General features: G+C 44.2%; 1 protein-coding gene across 1 annotated transcript in view; it reads right to left on the reverse strand.

Annotated features, from left to right (window-relative positions):
* The window catches only part of SLC6A6 (solute carrier family 6 member 6), a gene marked incomplete in the record, with an annotated part of 65,333 nt that overhangs the window by 6,363 nt on the left and 39,998 nt on the right, over positions 1-18,972 (reverse strand). The window contains 5 exon segments of the mRNA XM_073591771.1: positions 3,376-3,500; positions 3,589-3,692; positions 4,371-4,505; positions 4,773-4,905; positions 14,261-14,495. Coding sequence (XP_073447872.1) covers positions 3,376-3,500; positions 3,589-3,692; positions 4,371-4,505; positions 4,773-4,905; positions 14,261-14,495 — 732 coding nt within the window.

An 18,972-nucleotide genomic window follows, 5' to 3' on the forward strand; every position in this document is an offset into this window, starting at 1 on the left:
TGCTTCTAGGATTTGGACTGTAGCAGACTGAATATGACATTTAAACATCATGACGGTTTCCCTTTCAAGGAAATTCCTGCCTGTGGCCTCCAACAAGTGCGACAATCCTCCAGCTCCTGCGCTGCACACGAGCTCCGGGGCAGAGACGCTGAATATACTGGGCTTTGCTGCAAGGACAAGTCACTGCCCCGGAACTAGCATGAGGAGCTGAAGTTAGACAAAGTTGCTTCTGCCAGGGACCTTGGTGGCAAGTGTTAGGAACGGAAGTTCGTTGTAGCTTTATGTCCCTATACTCAAAAAGGCCTACAGGAAATGTATAATGGTCTAGAAAGGAATTCTGCTTTTTCTGTTCTGGTCACGGTCAATTTTACTACTATTTTTTTTTTTTTTTTTGCATTGGGTAATTTGTTATTGAATTTTTTTTTTGCAGTTATACAGAGAAACAAAAGACAAAACAATAATTTTGTTACTTTTTAGCTCACTTAAACTTTCCATTGACCTGGGATACACTATATGACATCATCAGTTATTAAAACAATGGGCCACAGCTGGAATATTTCCCACCTTGCATCATTCAAAGCTGTCGGGCTGGATTCACACTGTCCATTGTATGTAGGTATAAAATGGGACCATATAGTTCCCTTTACCTTTTCATACTGAACTTCAGCATATAGATGTGAACCAGCCCCATTAGGAAAGAATGGGATTTGTACTTGAAATGCAAATAGGCCCTTAATGTTCCTGGCATTGAATGTCTAGGGGATTTTATATGTACATGAATTACAAAACAGCCCAAAAATACACACTTGTGTTTCAAAGATCCATATACTAAAGTCCATCCAACATGTTCCAGAAATAATGCAACGTTATTGATTATATGTTCTGGTCGGTTTCGCCATCCTGTACAATATCGTATTCACAAATCTCAACAGCAAATTGAATTTAGCACACTGGCAACAGGTAGAAATCATGAAAACAGCCAATGCTGTGCAGAAATCTTGGCAAATTTACATTTAAATTTGTTTTTTACAGAAGCGGGTTGCAGCCATACATGGCAGGCCTGTTAAAGAGCTTTGCGGTTATGATTGCAGCATCCCGTCAATGGTTCTGTGCGACGACCCTTTTGTCAACTGTGTATATATACAGAGGACATAGGCGTGCGCATGGGGGTGTGCCAGTTGTGCCTGGGCAGACCCTAAACCCTATATGCGGTGCCGATTCCCCCCACTGCCTGGGTTGCTGCTGGCTTCCCTTCTCCTCACTTCTCTCCCGCTGGGTGTTGCAGGGGATGTTTCAGGATGGAGGGCAGGGGAAATGACTAGTAAATATGTAATTTACCAACCCTTTCCTTCTCTAAATGAACACACTCGCTCGCTGTGTCCATTCATGGCTGAAGCATAGTAAACTGTTTACTACGCTTCCATTTGTGAGTGAAGAGGAAGCCACTCAGCACAGAGATCTTCCCATTCATTCACTGCCCCTTGCAGCTGAAGCTGCTGAGAAAGGCATACGTGTTTGAGCTTTGGGGTGCACATCCTAATGCAATAGGCTGTGCACACCTATGAGAGGAGGTAGCAGGATTCTCAGATAAAAAGGGCAGAAATGATTCCCGATGGACCTTCGGCACTTTGCATAGTCTATTTGTGACTTTTCATAAATGAAACCTCTGGCATTACAGCATCATCTAAGGTCTTTAAGCCGGGGGGCATCTACAACTCTCTCCTGATCTGACAATAATCCACCATACCGGGGCACAATTGTCTCCTGAGTATGGTCAATTACGGGAGGAAAATTTCTTTAAAAAGGATTGATGAGTTGACAGTGGGAAACCAGATGGCCAAAGGGCGATTACAGATGGGAACTTGCATCAAATCCCATTTTTACCAACCAGGCAGCAAAGCCCTAGACTGGTGGTGGGATCTCTGTATACTTGTGTAGCGGATAGTGGGGAACCAGATGCTCAAACAGGGATTACAGATGGGAACTTGCATCAAATTCCATTTTTACCAACCGGGCAGCAATCCTAGACTGTGCGCTCTATATGTACTCCATGTAGTGTTACCTTGTTATGATGTGCACTGCAGAAATGTGCTGTAAAAATGTGTGTACCACACCATCAACGCAACGTGGAGGTGCGTTTCCAGCCTCAAACATCCTCCACAGACTCCAGTGTGGACATCTTTTAGAGCAGTAATGGTGAAACCTTGGCTCCCCAGATGTTAATTATTTTTATTTTTAACGGTTGAACTAGATGGACTTGTGTCTTTTTTCAACCTATGTAACTATGTTTTGGAACTACATTTCCCATGATGCTCGTGCACTCTGCAGTGCAGTTGAGCATCATGGAAAATGTAGCTATAAAACATCTGGGGTGCCGAGGTTTGCCATCACTGTTATAGAGAATCCATCAGTGGATTCAATCATCTAGCTATACAAATGTGTAGGACAATTGGAGAGAACTGGGGAATCTGGTGTAGAGTCCCCAAAGGGATACTAGGATCCAGCATGCGATTCAAACTGCCAGCATCAAGCCAAAAAACTGAGCAACTGTTTTGGGTGACCCTGAGCCTTTGGGTTTCCATAATGGCACTACTCTTATTCTATATAAAACACACAGGAACATCTTCATGAAAGCCTGAACAAAGGAAACACGGCTAGGTCCCTAGTGGCAACCAATCTGATCCCAGCCGCCATTTTCCTAACGTTGCAGAAAGAATACTAAAACCTGATTGGTTGTCACGGGCAGCAAAAATACCATCCAGGAGGATGTTCTCACGACAACCAGCCAGTTCTCCAGTGACTGGTTGCAATGTCGTAACATGGATTGTCTGAGAATTTCCTGGGATGCTTCCATAGTAATAGTCGACTGTTCCTTGGCTCTGGTTTTCATAAATCAATGTGAAACTATGATATTATTTTTGTAAAGATCAATCTCAGGACTATGGGAATGGTTCTTCTATTCTTCTTCCATTAGAGGGACAATTTAGAAGAAATAGAGGCAGCAAAAAATGTCTGCATTGTCTCTAACAGCCGAGTATTCGTTTTAGGGAGTCTTAACCTTTAGCAAAAGGCCACTTGGCTTCTGGCTGGTTACTGTAGTAAACACAGACAAATAAGCCCTGATTCTTCAAGATGCAATAAAAGTTAAAGCATATTGTAGTTAGTTTAAGCATTACTAAAGTGCAGATTATGGTTGTTTTAGCATGCCTTCAGTAGTATTACAGCCTAAAGATTCTGGGCCATTAGCTGCTTCCATTCATTTTAAATTGGACCCGGTATACGATGGGAAACGTACAACTCTCAACGGACTGCTCCTACACAGAGGAGAGCTGCATCTCTATGTGACCGCCTCACCGTTGTATTGTCATACAGTACCTGACTCTGCCACATCTGCAATGTCCACCCCTTGCTCTTGTGCCATGAAGCCCAGGACGGAAAAAATTGCGAAGCCAGACACAAAACTGGTACCACTGTTGAGGCATCCCAGCAGCATACAGTCCCTATGTCACACACATGTCACGGAGCAGTGTTAATGACCAAAACCTGGAACCCCCGCACACCTCCCACCCCCGCTGACCGACGACTTGCCTATAGCAGTTGTACTTGTACTTGTTGTAGCTCCCCAAGGACGTCATGGCTCCCAGGCAGATGGCGTAGGAGAAGAAGATCTGGGTGCCAGCGTCAATCCAGACCTTGTGGGGATAAAAGACAAGAGGTTGGGTGAGAAGCAACACATGACGTGTACTAATACCAAGTTTTGTGGACAACTGACCATCACACCTAATGTGAGCTTGTTGGACATCCATTAAAAAAAAATCATGGGCAATAATATGCAGTTGGTCCCCCTACCTTAGTGTCTTTAATGACCTTTACTTTTCTGGAAATACCCTCTACAAGATTTTGTGTCTCTGTGGCAATGTGTGACCATTTAGCCAAAAGTGCATTTCTGGGGTCAGGTACTGATGTTACAGGAGAAGTCCTGACTTGCAATCAATTTTTCAACTCATCCCAAAAAGGTGCTTATTCAGATGGCCAGGACTCTACGTTGGTTTACTCGAGTTCCTCCACACCAGACTGGTCAAACCGTTATGCAGCTGGCTTTGTCCCCAGGGGCAGAGTCATGCTGAAACAGAAAAGGGTCTTCCCCCAAACTGTTAAGGTCGGAAGCGCACAATTGTCTAAAACTTCTTTGTATCCTCTAGTATTAACAAAACCCTTCATTAAGCTTAAATCAAACTTCTGAATCCTCCTAGAAAACACCAACTAAACCCAGGGACCCATGATTTACATAAACTATTTGAGATGTATGTTTACTGTAAGCTACCTTAAGGGGACACTAAACAATGGACACATCGAAAGGTTGTTTTCACCTGCGGATCACTCAGTCGGGTGATGTCCGGGTACAGGTAGAATTTGATCCCTTCTGCGGCTCCAGGCAAGGTGACCCCACGGATCAGTAACACAAGCAGCATGATGAATGGGAAGGTGGCTGTGAAATACACCACCTAGAGCGGAAACAGAGGACAACATTGTCTACGAGATTCTAGAGATGCATTAAAAAAGGTACCTGTCATGGCAGCCGTTACCCAGCACCACTGAGGCTCCCATATGGAACTAAAGGCTACCATTTCCTTGCAATGTACATTGATCACCCAGAGGGAATTTTTTTCTCTAACAAAAGTGGAGTTACTCTTTAAAAATACTTAGTTAAGCAGTTATAGATCTGTCCATCTCTTATTGCTGAAGATTACCTGTCTTGAGGTCCCTCTTACCTTGCCTGTAGAATGGACGCCCTTCCAGATACAGAAGAAGCAGATGACCCAGGTGAGGAGCAAACACAGTGCCAGGTCCCATTTCACCACACCAACGTCATCTATTCCCTTTGATAAAGTAAGAACTTTGCGCCTGCGGATGAAAAGAAAAAGTTGATCAAAATATGAGAGTGTATCTCACCTATACAAAATGCTGTGCTAGAGAATACATCTACACTAGAACTAGGGTTCCAAAATATTTTATAGTTACAAATGGTGTGTCCAGTATGTACCCATACCCACTTCACCACACTGTTGAAATTGTCTGCAGAAGTCCTATACAGTGTTAATTTTGGCCCTGAATTTTGATTTAGTTTTAGTTATAGTCTTTTGACTAAAATGCCATTTTAGTTTTAGTTCCATTTTAATCATCTGCAATGCTTTTAGTTTTAGTCGTATTTTAGCCGACTAAAATCTTCAGTACGTTAGTCGAATAAAATCATTTTAGTCAACTTAAATCTAATGTGTTTAGTTAAATTGTAATGCATTATTTAAGAATTTCTATACAATTTCCAAACTCATATTCTCCTGGAGTAAAACAAAACAAAAAAAACAAAAAAACAAAAAACAAAAAAAAATTAAAAATCGAATATCATGTTATTATTTATGGTATTAAGGTTTGAACAAACTCGCAGATACAGATTCAGCCACTCTGAACAGTCTGAGGAGGCCCGTAATGCTGCTCAGTGCTCTGGACGGTGGTCTAAGGAGGCATGTAATGCTGCGCACAGTGCTGGATGGTGGTCTCAGGTCTGAGAGATGGTCTGTAATACACAGTGCTCTGGATGTCAGATGTCGGTGGTCAGAGGAGGCCTGTAATACTGCACAGTGCTGGATGGTGGTCTCAAGTCTGAGGGATGGTCTGTAATGCAGTGTTCTGGATGCCACTGCCAATGGTCGGAGGAGGCCTCAGGTCTGTAATTTTATATATACACACTCAGTGGGTGCTCTCTGCTCTGGACGGTCAACATCAGAACTCAGAAGTGGGACTCTTGGGACCATGGGGAACTATTCCTCCCACTGACACCAAGGATGGGGCACTATTCCTCCCTCTGGCCACAGTCTTTCCCCTCTAAAGTCTCAGGGACAGTAAAACTTTGTTTAAAAATATTTAAGCCCCCTGAGTTAGGGTATACTGTACATATCCTTTAAGTGCTCCGAACAGTATCTATTGCTAAAATGTGAGTGCTTCCCCATTACTTGAATTCCTAATCATGTGGCCAGTTCCTAGGCATTGGATAATCCTCTTAATTATAGTACAAGGTGCTCCCTTTGGGCCTCTTTTACTCTCTCTGAATGATGGTGGTTACATTATTCGCTCAGAACATCATAATAAACATGTGTGGTAACAAAGTTAAACATCCACAAGTCATTTTGTGAGGATTAAGCAATGTTACTTTTTGGCTTCCTAAGAGATGTGCTCTGACCGCTGAACCGCGGTATTTGGGTTTTATTCCACAGCTAAAATTTTGGCAAAAGACTGATCAGACAAATGCCAAGAATATCTGGCCAACCGCCACAGAAGCTATAAAACCTCAGATCTCCCAAGCATTGGGATGAAGCATTCCGAAGAAAATTAACCTAAAAATAAACACTAATAAATAGGAAAAACACAAAAACGTGGCGCTGTGCCACTTTTTTTGGACTGGAACATAACAGAACCTGAATATTCGCTATAATTATACTTTCATAACAGCTGCCAATCTGCAGCAGTTCCATTTCCTAAATGAAAGGCCCACTATAGTGAAAAATGCTTTATTCTGGTAACTAGATGTGTCTAATATTATATGATAATCCGTGTTGTATTTAAAATAAGTTTACATTCTTCATGATGTGTATATACAGGCCAAGATGTCTAGGGGTTGGGGCAATACATCTACCACTGATGGTTTCTTACAACAATCCACTTTTATTCATAAGGAGTAAACCCTTTTTTCTAAAATAAAATAAAAACAGTATACGAAGGCTTACCTGTGGGCAAGGGCGTCCGCAGAACTTTTTTCGGGGGGGGGGGGCATCATTTTAGGGTCACCCATGCGCCGCCCCTTTTCGACAATGTCATTATAACGTTGTCATAGTCAGAGATAGCAGGCGTAGTACAGTCCCTAGGATAAGTAATGGATAATGGGCAATAGGCTCTTACCAGACCCAGCGAAACTACAGCAGTGATCCCTCCGGCTGGACGATCGCTCACTCTGGTTTCCGCGGGGGCGATTCTGGTCAGTAGTGTAGCATGTCTGTACCCTGGCAGTGGCTCAGTGTCTGACTCTCTCTCTGGCAGCGCTGGGCAGCGTGGCTCTCTCTCTGCCTTCCGCCCAGCACACTCCTCTTTCTTTGTCCTGTAGCACTCACTCCCTCAGCTTTTTTCCAGGGTACAGTCTCTCAATCTCTCTCTTGATGGAGCTGTAGACTCCCTCCTGTGGAAAATGGAGCCGCCAATCTTTGGGACTACATGTCCCATGATGCTCTCCTCTCCTAGTCTCCTTTGATTGGCCTTCAGTGATGGCCAAAGAGAAGGAAGGGAGCGTGGTGGGAACCTGGTGAGAGCCGCCGTCTCTTCTCCCTGACAGGAGCAGGGGGGGGCGCAAGCGGCGGAAACCTCCGACAGCCCGCAGCTCGCGCCGCAAAGTTATCTGCTGGACTGAGCAGGGAAAAGAGCCTGCAGTCACACTACACTGATGGGGGGCTTGACAGCACCTTGATGGTGTCTCCCCACTGGCTTCTCACACCCCCATAGCAATGCCACTGTGCTGAATGTGCCGATCCCCGATTCCAGGGGTGGGCACTTGATCCCCCCCTTGCCCCTACCTGCGGACGCCCATGCCTTTGGTACAGTGAATTTCTCCTAAACTTGCGATGTTTAGGAGATACTCACACTGGAAGCAGCCGGTGATGTCGCCGGCGTGTGCGCACTGCGCTCTGAATTGACAGCACACTGAGTATGCCATCAATTCAGAGCAATAGTCCCAAGAATAATAATATCATAAACCACATGCTCATAAATTAGCGCTTGCACAATTCAGGTTATACATCTAAAAATGTAAGTCCAGATAAAGATGAAACCTATAAAAGTCCACCAAGAAGTGGAAAAAAAAAAATAAAAATCTTCACGCATACAAGTGTGCACCAGCCACCGTGTGATTATAAAGCGGCTTACCAGACATATGAAGTCAGGCAGCATTTTAAATGACAGCTCCCACCTTCAGATCCAGCCTTCCTTCTCACATTTGATTACACCTGAAGTCTCTCTCAACTCTTTGCCTCATATGGTCACTGGATCGCTTCCCAAAAATATGCCTCAGCCAGCGCCACAGCCACATATCAAGGGAGAAGCAAGGAAATTCCATAGTGAAGTAGAGTTAAAACAGACTATTATTAAAACCAAATGGGTACTCACAAAGCATAAAAGCTTCAAGAGCATATCTAAGCTCTTCAAGTGGCCATGATGACAAAACCGCTACACACGTTTCGTCCAACCGGACGTCTTACAGGGCCAACGACATTGCAGCCTGACCAGTCAAACGACCGAAGCTTGCAAACTTGGAAGGAAGACCGGGTGAAGATGATGGAAGCCTTGTTAGCAGTGCGCAGCTGGAGGGCTCCATCTCAAGGCAAGTCTGCCATAATGTGCTAGTATGCACTAGTTATGGTTTAAACCCCCGGGGGCCCATATTTATTTACTTTTTTTCTTCAAGGAGTTTTATACCACTTTAAAGGGGTTGTAAAGGCAGGTTTTTTTATCTTAATGCATTCTTTGCTTTAAAATAAAAAAGCCTTCTGTGTGTAGCAGCCCCCTTCAGCCCCCTCTAATACTTATCTGAGGTCCCGCTCTGTCCAGCGATGTCCGCGAGCATCTCAGCCTTCTGAGATTCTCCTTCCTGATTGGCTGAGACACAGCAGCGTCACCATTGGCTCCCGCTGCTGTCAAAGTCAGCTAGCCAATCAGGGGAAAGAAGGGGCAGGGCCAGGTCGGGGCTTCATGTCTGCATGGACACAGGGAGCTGCGGCTCAGCTCGGGTGCCTCACATAGCAAGCCGCTTGCTGTGGGGGCACTGAACAGGAGGGAGGGGCCAGGATCACAGAAGAGGGACAGAGAAGGGGAGGATCGGGGCTGTTCTATGCAAATCCACTGCAACAGAGCAGGTAAGTATAACATGTATAAAACGAGCCTTTACAATCACTTTCACTTAAAATTTTCATTACTTTTATTCTCTTACTTGCAGACGGGTCAAACTGAGATTCGTACTATAAGGCCCCTGCAAAAGGCCATCCTATATCGAGTCACTGAGCACAGAAACTCAATAAAATTATAATATAACGTAAATATATGTTCTATCAGTAGTGCATCAAAGTAAACTAAAGGCCTGATCAGTTGCCTGTTTCTCCTCCTCCAGCAGCCAGGTGGCAGTTAGAAGCCCTAAGCCCAGATAGGAGAGTGGACAGTCTCTATGGCAAGGGCGCTCAACCTGTGGCCATAGATGAGACGTGTTTTTACTACCCCCCGCAACCACTTGTGTAGCGTCAGGGGTTACAATGATGACCCCGCCCCATGCTCCAGGGGGCTCCCGTCACATTCTGTTTTACACTTGGACAGGAGGGGCTTTGAGGGCGGCATATACAGGAACCGATCCTCTCCATTTTCCTCCTGCAACCGATGAAAGCCAGCTTCTCCTCCTCTCCCTCCCGCCAGCATTCAGCGGCTGAAGTAAGAAAATGTTCATTATGCTCTTCAAAAGGTTGAGCACCCCTGCTTTATGGTAACCTTACAGCCTGACATGTCTGCTGACAGGGAGAGAATGCCATTAAAATAACAGCACACACAGCTATCACTGAAAGGTTACACTAGAACGACACAACAGTAGAAATAAGACCCACACTGAGGCGGTTTTCAGTTGTATTAGCGCTAGAAATAGCCTCTAAATAGCACCTGAAAACCACCTCCCAATTATTTCAGTGTGTCTTTTCACACTGGGGGCGGGGCGCTTGCAGGACGTTAGAAAAAAGTCCTGCAAGCAGCACCTTTTGGGCGGTTTGTGAGCGCCAGAAAAGTGCTTCGCAAGCACCGCAACCAGGGGCCTTTTTAACCGCTTCTTTGGGGTTAAATGCGTCCCGCCAGTAGCCAAAAAGCGTTGCTAAAATGAGCAGCGCTTTAGCGCTGACGCGGCCCCAGTGTGAAAGGGGTCTTAGGCTTTTACAAATGCCAGCTGTGGACTGGTTCCTTTTAAAGCGCCCACAGGCAGATGAGGTCTGTGCCAGCTCATCAACCTGCAGGAGCCACCAAGACGTGGTCACCCGACTGGATAAAGTGCACCTACAGGTAAATCCAATCTCTCTCTTATAATGGACTGGCACTCAATCACACATATCCCAACCAATCAGGAAACCTGCGTTACCTTTTCGCCATCGCCCGGCTATCACAAGTCAGGCTTGATACAACAACCGTTGGGAACTCAATTTTAATCCCAAAACGTTCTAGTCTTCTCTTGTGAAGCTGAGTCACTTTTAGGACTTTGCACTTTTCAAAGGTCTGGAGAAGAGGAATTATGGGTTTAAAGCTCTGTGAAACTCCGTAGATCTATTTTAGATCCAAAGCACTTATCTTGTAGGACTCAGACGCCCCAGTCATCCAAAAAAAAAAAAAAACCCAGGTGGCATCCAGCTGGCTTTTATTAATATCTATAGAGCTTTATATAAGGCGATTCAGTGGGTGTCTACGGGAGAGTCCCTTCAACACAATCTGCTCCAAAGCATTAACAGAGTGACATTCAGGGCCCAGTCACAGTTGTTTCCTGCAGTAACCGTCATTAAAGCCCAACTGAATCTTTCTTTTTATAAATGGGCCCCCAGGTGGTTTATGCCAGTGTTTCTCAACTCCAGTCCTCAAGTACCCTCAACAGGTCACGTTTTCAGGATTTTCCTCAGATGAAATGGCTGTGGTAAATACTAAGGCAGTGAAACTGATCAAATCACTTGTGCAAAATAATGGAGAACCTGAAAACCTGACCTGTTGGGGGTACTTGCGGACTGGAGAGGAGAAACACTGGTTTATTCTATAATGTGCCAGTATGCACTGCCTATTAGCACATTACAGCAGACTTACCTGTCAAAAGAAGCCCTCCAGCGCCGCGTTGTCGGTGCTCCAGCCGGTCCTGGGCGCTACCATCTTCGTCTGGTCCTCCTCCCAACGTAAACAGTCGGCCCATTATGACGTCACCACTGCACATGCGTGTGGTAGCCACAGGGTGGTGCTGTAAATGTACTTAGAGCTGCACATGTGTGGCTCAGTGTACATTACCAGGACAGGCTGTAACAGGTATTCAGAGACCCTAGGGTCTCTTCTGTTCTTAAAACCCTGCTTGTGTGCGTTTTATCCACGTTTAATTCCGCTTTAAATCAGCTTAATAGATTCCAGATGAACACAAAAATATGTTCAAAGTCTTACAGCTGGCTTTCTTTAGAAAACAGCTGCAGCAGAAGTAAAAAGCCTGTCCCCTGCCTGCATGATATGGAGAAGAACCCTTGCTTGGAGGCAGTGGTCTCTCTGCAGAGGAGCCACACTCCACTCCATAGTCAAAACTATGAGCTCTGCAATCACTAAAGCTCAGGCTTCCTGCTGATTGGAGATTTTGTTTTGTATGGGCTCAAATCGCACCGCAATGGTATCGGTACTCAGTATCGGCAAGTACTTGACCAAACGTATTGGTACTCGTACTCGCCGGTAAAAAATAAAAATAAAAAATAAATAAAATATATGGTATCAGTGCAGCCCTCCCCAATACCCCCCTAAACGGAGTGGCTGGCTCCTTTTCACATCCATAGCTGCATGTGAAAAGGAGCCAGCCACTCCTTTCAGGGGGGTATTAGGCAGGGCTGCACTGATACGTTTTTTTTTTTACCGGCAAGTACCTATATACCAGTACTTCCTGATAACTAGTACCATTGCGGTGCGATTTGAGTCCATACAAAACAAATGGGCTCAAATCGCACTGCAAAGAATTGCATTCAGTTTTGAACAGGAATGCGGTGCAATCCCTGTCCGAACTGCATGCGGTTTCCTGCACCGCTTCCTGTGTGAACCCAGGCTGAAGTCACCATGACAAACCTGGGTTCACGCACCGCATTTCTCTTCAGATTGCATGCGATTCTTTTCAGTGCGATTTGAGCCCATTTTTGTATAGACTCAAATTGCACTACAAAAGGTATCAGTTTTAGGTATCGGAGCATTTGCACTAGCACGAGTACTCGTGCAAATACTCGGCGTCGGTGCAACCCTAACATTAAGTCATTTTCTAGACAAAAATGCAGATTTTAACGTGTGAGACAGAGGAACAAAACTGCCCCAGAAAAGAACTTGTTAGGCAGTAACAAATTATTGCCAAATCAATAAGCCCATAGCCATAAAGAAATGTAAAAATGGAAGGCTGACCACTTCACGCACATATGCGGACTCACAGAAGTGTTGGCAGGAAGAAGGTAACTCCAAATGGGGTAGTTCCACTCCTTGACAGTGATGGTCCAACCAAAGTTCCTGGATTCAAATGGCTCTCAAAAAAAAAAAAAAAAAAAAAAAAAAAAAAAAGAAGGATGTAACCTCCACCCAATAAGGGAGCCGTCTCGAGGTCGATGGTGTATACAGGTAGGCTCAATCGAACCGGGGTAAAGATAAGAAGAAATGGAGAGGCTCCATATGGTGCAGGTCAAAAACGGAGAGGTTTTATTTTAAAAGTATAATACATCATAGTAGAGGAGTACAAAAATACTGGTGAGTTGTAAAAGTAAAAAAAGCAACGAGGGGAGCAAGCGTAGCGAGCCCGACGCAGTTGCCCCAGTTGAAGTCCGTTGGGACGAAACGCATCGGGCTCACTATGCTCTAGACGGCTCCCCTATTGGGTGGAGGTTCCATGCTTTTTTTGAAAGCCATTTGAATCCAGGAACTTCGGTTGGACCACTGTCGAGGAGTGGAACTACCCCGTTTGGAGTTACCTTCTTCCTGAAAACTCTTAACCCTGAGGCATTCGGCCTACACAAGCCTGATTGACCCACTACCGCCGGTAAGTGGGTCCACCGTATCCATTAAGAGTACCCATCCATACTCTTTTAATAGAGGATTCCTTTACTTTTACAGCTAGTCACATATTGTTCGCACCATGACCGGTTCCATTGAGGATTCACAAGTTATGTACTAGATGGACATGTTTTTCCAGTAGTTTCTTTTATGTTTATCTGAACTCTCACGAAAATCTTTTTTGTTCACACCTGTGAACATTGGACTTTTGCACGTTCACTAAACTTGCTTATACACATTTATTTCTTCAGTTTATTGCTGTTATTATATTTAGCGCTACACTTTGTTTTTCCACATTTGTCTGGAATTTGTTTCAGTGTTAGCGTTAGTATTTGTGTTACATTTTGGTTTAGCGCAGTCATTTCTCCAATTTTGGCTTAAACTGATGAATAAATTAGTTTTTTTTATATTTTTGTTTTGAATATGTATTATAGCAGAAAGTAAAAAAAAAAAAAAATTTTTTTTTTTTCTAAATTGTCGCTATTTTTTTGTTTATAGCGCAAAAGATAAAAACCGCAGAAGCAATCAAATACCACTAAAAGAAAGCTCTTATTTGTGGGTAAAAAAAAAAAAAAAGGGCATCAATTTTGTTTGGGTACAACGTCACATGACCACACAATTGTCAGTTAAAGCGACGCAGTGCCGAATCGCAAAAAATGGCCTGGTCAGGAAGGGGGTAAATCTTTCTGGGGCTGAAATGGTTAAAGAGCACCTGTCATTTCGGGTCCATCATGGCAGCGCCTGTTACCTGGCATCTACTCACGTTCTGCAGACACGTCCCTCACCTTGTTGTGTCACTGCCGCATCACCAGCCGTCCCATTAAAGTGAATGGGACTGTCGGTGAGCCAACAGCGGGTCAGAGGAAGAGCCAACAGCGGGTCAGAGGAAGAGCCAACAGCGGGTCAGAGGAGGAGCCAACAGCGGGTCAGAGGAGGAGCCAACAGCGGGTCAGAGGAGGAGCCAACAGCGGGTCAGAGGAGGAGCCAACAGCGGGTCAGAGGAGCCGCTGTGGGACAGAGAAATGACAGGTGCTCTTTAAAAATTATGATTTAAATCGAGCCTTTTTACTAGAGATTTAAATCATGATTGAAAATCGTGATTTAAATCGACTTAATTTAAATCAAATCCCCCCTGTGGCAAAGCATGTACTGATATGTCATACAACACCCCAATGCACTTCTGTTGCAGTGCGTAAGAATGCATGGTGCGTCGTGCACCGCATCCAAAATAATTGTGCAGGTCCAAATTCTGGTGTGTTGTGGTACATTGACATTCATATAAATAGGCTGTCTAAATGCAACACAACGCAACCCCAACACCACACAATCGATGTCACACCTACACCACATACACACAGAACCATAGACGGGTCACAAATCTTACTCCCAGAACTCTGTGACGGGGGAGGTGAAGTTGCTGGAGTTCAGCGCCAGCCATATCGTCCGGTTCTTCCGGAAGGTGTCCTCCACACAGTTCTCGGTATTCCACGCCTGGTGGCACAGAGCCCACGGCAGCTGGCCCCGGAAGGACTGGAATAAGTAATAGACGCCCCAGGCCAGGATGACGATGTAGTAGACGTTCAGGAGGGACACAATGACGATGGAGGCGTAGCCGATTCCTGGAAAAGGGGAAAGAAAATGCTATTAGCCGCAGCTTCATCCACACTCTTATGGATCACCCTTGTTAGCAAACAATACAAACTGACAAAAGCAGGTAAAATAAGATCAAAAAAAAAAAAAAAAAAAAAAAAGGTAAATTCCGGGCCGTGTGACCCATAGATTTTCGGTATTGGCTGCAAAATTGAAACAGTCCACCTCTATCCTGCAGCACCAGATTTGCTAAAGTGATCAAAGTGATTCCAGGACCAAAAATGCACTTGGTACCGGTATGTGAGTGATAACGCCATGATCAGTGAGCTGTTTCAGCAGATAGACATCCATAAAACAAAAGCAGCTGCATCATTCTGTCTAAACTCTTTACCAACCACTGGGAGTGGGGAGAGCAGATGCGGTGAGTGACAGCTTGAAAACCTGCATCCCAGAAAGAACTGCCAACTTTGTGTTTTAATTATCACATGGTCCCCAAGGCATTGGATAAAACTGAAAGTAAAGCCAACAACCTCTTAAAAAGCAATTTTGTACCATCAAGTTTCAGAAAAAAAATCTATGGCTGGCTTCAGAATACAATGTGCTATTGTTTGTGGGCACATTAGTTATCAAACATAAGGGTCTCCAAACTTTCTAAACAAGAGGCCAGTTTACTGTCCTTCAGAATTTATGGGGGGGGTGTCAGACTGTGGCCATTGGGTTGGAAAAAGTCCCAACGTCAGTAGGAAAAAAAATAATGCCATTTTTGGTGTTATTGGTAGGAACTGTGCCCCATCATTGGTAGGAATTATGCCCCATCATTGGTGTTCTTGGGCCCAATTGTTGGTGTCATTGGGAAGAATTTTACACCATTGTTGGTGTCATTGGGAGGAAATGTGGCCCATCATTGACGTCATTGGGCCCAATTGTTGTTGCCATTGGGAGAAATTGAGGCCCATTGTTGGTGTCAGTGGGAGGAATTATGCTCTACTGTTGGTATCAGTGGATGAAATAGTGTCCTAAGGGTCAGATAAAAGCAAGAAAAGGGTTGCATTTAGCCCCAGGCCACAGTTGGATACCACTGATCTAACTCTTCTGAACATAATACTAAAGGGCCTTTTTATATTTAAAAAAAATAATAATGTGTGGATGTGTCAGTATTTATTTGCACAGCCATCAAATAATCCCTGTAATGTGTCTAATATGCTTCTTTCCACTGATTGTTGGCGCCATCTAGTGGCCACAATGAGGTATTTTCCACATTGAGGTATTTCAGGAAAATATGCCTAGGACTAGGCATAAAGAGGTCCACTTCTTCGGGAGAACTGGTTGGGGATTGTAGAGCAATACAAGAACAGACTAGCCAAATATGAAAAAAAAATATTGTTAAATGTACTTTCCAAATATGTGTGGATCCGGCCCCTGAAAGCCGGCAACCAAACCTAGGACCCACAAAGGACAACAGAGGCCACAACTCCCAGGAACGTGTCTCACTAAATTATGAAAAACAACAGGCATAGGTAGAAATGGACCATATCCCCCTTAGGAAATGGTGCATCTGTGATGGAAATTATCCACTTCACAAAGTTCATATTTATCTGGTTTTCCAGAAAACCGCAATGCACTAAAAGTACTGTCAACTTACTACACCATAAGAGCTCTCCTGCCTCTCCTCATATTTCCATAAGAGCTCTCCTGCCTCTCCTCAGATTTCCTTTTTGACAGAGAATAACTCAAATGGTCTGTTTTTAATCCTTTACTCATCTTTGAGGACCACCATCTCATCCCACTCCATCTTTGTGGAGAATATTCCCATCTCCCCACAGGATGTTGGAGGTTGCTCGCAAGAGACAATACTAGGTCCTAAAATGGAGCCATCAGGATGGTTTGAAGTACCCGTCCAACTCTTGCAACTGGAGATCCCACTTCCCCTATGGCTTAACTAATCCTAATGAGCCCTGACTTAATCATCCCATCTGGTTGGATTAGCCATTTTTTATATGTGAAAAGCAGTCTCAGGTAGTAGGGGACCTTCCCTGGGTCCAAGTGGCTTTCTCAGGATACCCACTCCAAGACCCTCAAAAGGGGCCCATCTGGATGGTTTGAAGTACTTGTTTGCAGTTGAGCAAAAAAAATAACCCGTACAACACCTGCAATTGGAGATTCCACTTTCCTTGTCTTCACAAATCCTAATGGGCCCTGCCCCAATCATCCCATCTGGTTGGCTTAGCCATTTATTTTATGTGAGGTAGCTGGGTACCCTCCCCAGGTCCAGGTGGCTTCCTCTACTCTATGGAGTAGGTCTTGGGACCCAGCAAGACAGTATAACCATTCAGGTTATGGTGAGAAGGGACCAAAGGAATCAAAAAGCCTTCCATTCATAATAAAGCAAATTCCAATTTCCAAAATTCCAACCGTGCTTTTGCAAACTAAATGAGACTTCGTTAGGGCTAACGTCTACCATAAAGTGTCTGTAGATGGGCAAATGTCTTAAGACTCAGATTACTACAGGGCGCGACTAGTATGTGCTTTGTTTGAATCGATCGCGTGCCTGGCATATACTGGGCTGTGTACAGCTGGCCTTTGTAATCATGCAGCGATACGTGAGAGCTGATGTGCTTCTCACTGTGCCAGCGCTCTTGTTCCTTCTTAGTTCAACGCCAAGTGTATGGAGCAGCTGTGGACACCCGATCCCCTCCGAGTAATGGTTGTGCTGGCATGGGAGAAGACGATGTAATATTACACCGGTTTTTCTGTACTACAGGGGTGCATGTTCTGGCCGGTTACATAACGCCTCACCCAACAGTCCTGTATAAATAACATTACTGTAACATTACCGGAGGTGATAAATTAGACCTAAACTCCTGTGTAGAGCCTGATTTGGTAATACAGAAAAACATAATAAAAGAGGCAATAAGATTTTGAGAATCAAGGAAGGAAGGGAAGAAAAGGGATGAAGGAAAGGAAGGAAAAAAAAAAAAAAAAAAAAACACCACAAACAAAAAGATGGAATAAGGAAATAATTTCCTGGATAAGGAAGGGGAAAAGAGAAGGGAAGGAAAAAAAAAAGAGAAGGAAAGGGAAAAAAAGGAAAGGGAAAAAAAAGGAAAGGGAAAAAAAGGAAAGGGAAAAAAAGGAAAGGGAAAAGAAAGGAAAGGGAAAAGAAAGGAAAGGAAAGGGAAAAGAAAGGAAAGGAAAGGGAAAAGAAAGGAAAGGAAAGGGAAAAGAAAGGAAAGGAAAGGGAAAAGAAAGGAAAGGAAAGGGAAAAGAAAGGAAAGGAAAGGGGAAAGGAAAGGGGAAAAGAAAGGGGAAAGGAAAGGGGAAAGGAAAGGGGAAAGGAAAGGGGAAAGGAAAGGAAAAGGAAAGGAAAAGGAAAAGGAAAGGAAAAACAAGAGGAGTGAAAAAGGAAAACAAAAAGGAAAAAGGAAAGGAAAGCAAAGAGAAAAAGGATGGAAGGATTGAAAGGAAAGAAAGGAACGTGCCACCTGTCTGCTAAGCTTAGCCAGTGACTATGTTTTGGCAACGCAGGGAAAGCTCTGGTTTCACCTTCTCTATTTGCCCTGGTGACTGTTATTATCACATCTCCGAGAATGGAAGTGAAAGAAAATCCCAAATTTTGTTCACCAGAACAGGGATAAAGGGGAAATGCTCCAAAAGGGACACTTGTTCTGGTGACAAACAGGGATTCTCTCACTTTGGAGGAATTTACTCCCACTTCCAATTTTGGCTATGGGACAGGAAGTGAAAAGGAATCTCCCCAATGGGGACACAGATAGCAAAAAAAAAAAAAAAAAACTGACAGGGGTTATAACCCTTCCTCATTTATCCAACATTAAAAAGGCTTTGCTTTTAGTTCTACTTAAAAAAAAAAAAAAAAAAAAAAAAAAAAAAAATGTGTCAGCCCACAGTATTCCCCCTGGCAATGCCTTCTTTTCTCTTCAAAAGGACAGCACCATCTTTGTTCAGGTATTATCTATGGTCACCGTCTACTTGCTGGACTGAGATGCTGACTCAGAGATGGCACAAAGATGTAGAGACTGTGAATCCACCACCACACAGAATAAAGGCTTACCAGCTATACAAGCTAGATTAGCTTGTCACCCAACTTGGGTACTACGATCTCCCAGTGTTGATAGGGGCCTGTAGATGGAGCGTTCCTTGAATCCCAGCTGGAGATGATACCGGCTCACATGTATCAGTGCTAGCCAACACTCGCCACTGAGGGGCTTGCTGTCAAACCCAGGATGGGAACACGGTCTCAATGGAGATGTGCAGCCTGGGAAGAAAAAAACAACAACAAAAAAAAAACCTTGCCATCGGTAAAACCAGAGGGTTTATTAAAGTTAAAAGATTGGTCAGCACATAGGACTCAATCATATGAAAAGAAAGCCGGCTGGCAATTAAACACAGATTATACAAAAAAAAAAAAAAAAACATGCCTGTGCAAAGTGGGACAAGACAGGCGCGGTGAGGTCAGCATGTTGCTCACCCTACGCATTTCGTCACTAC

The sequence above is a fragment of the Aquarana catesbeiana genome, linkage group LG07, assembly GCF_042186555.1.
Source record: "Aquarana catesbeiana isolate 2022-GZ linkage group LG07, ASM4218655v1, whole genome shotgun sequence".
NCBI lineage: Eukaryota > Metazoa > Chordata > Amphibia > Anura > Ranidae > Aquarana > Aquarana catesbeiana.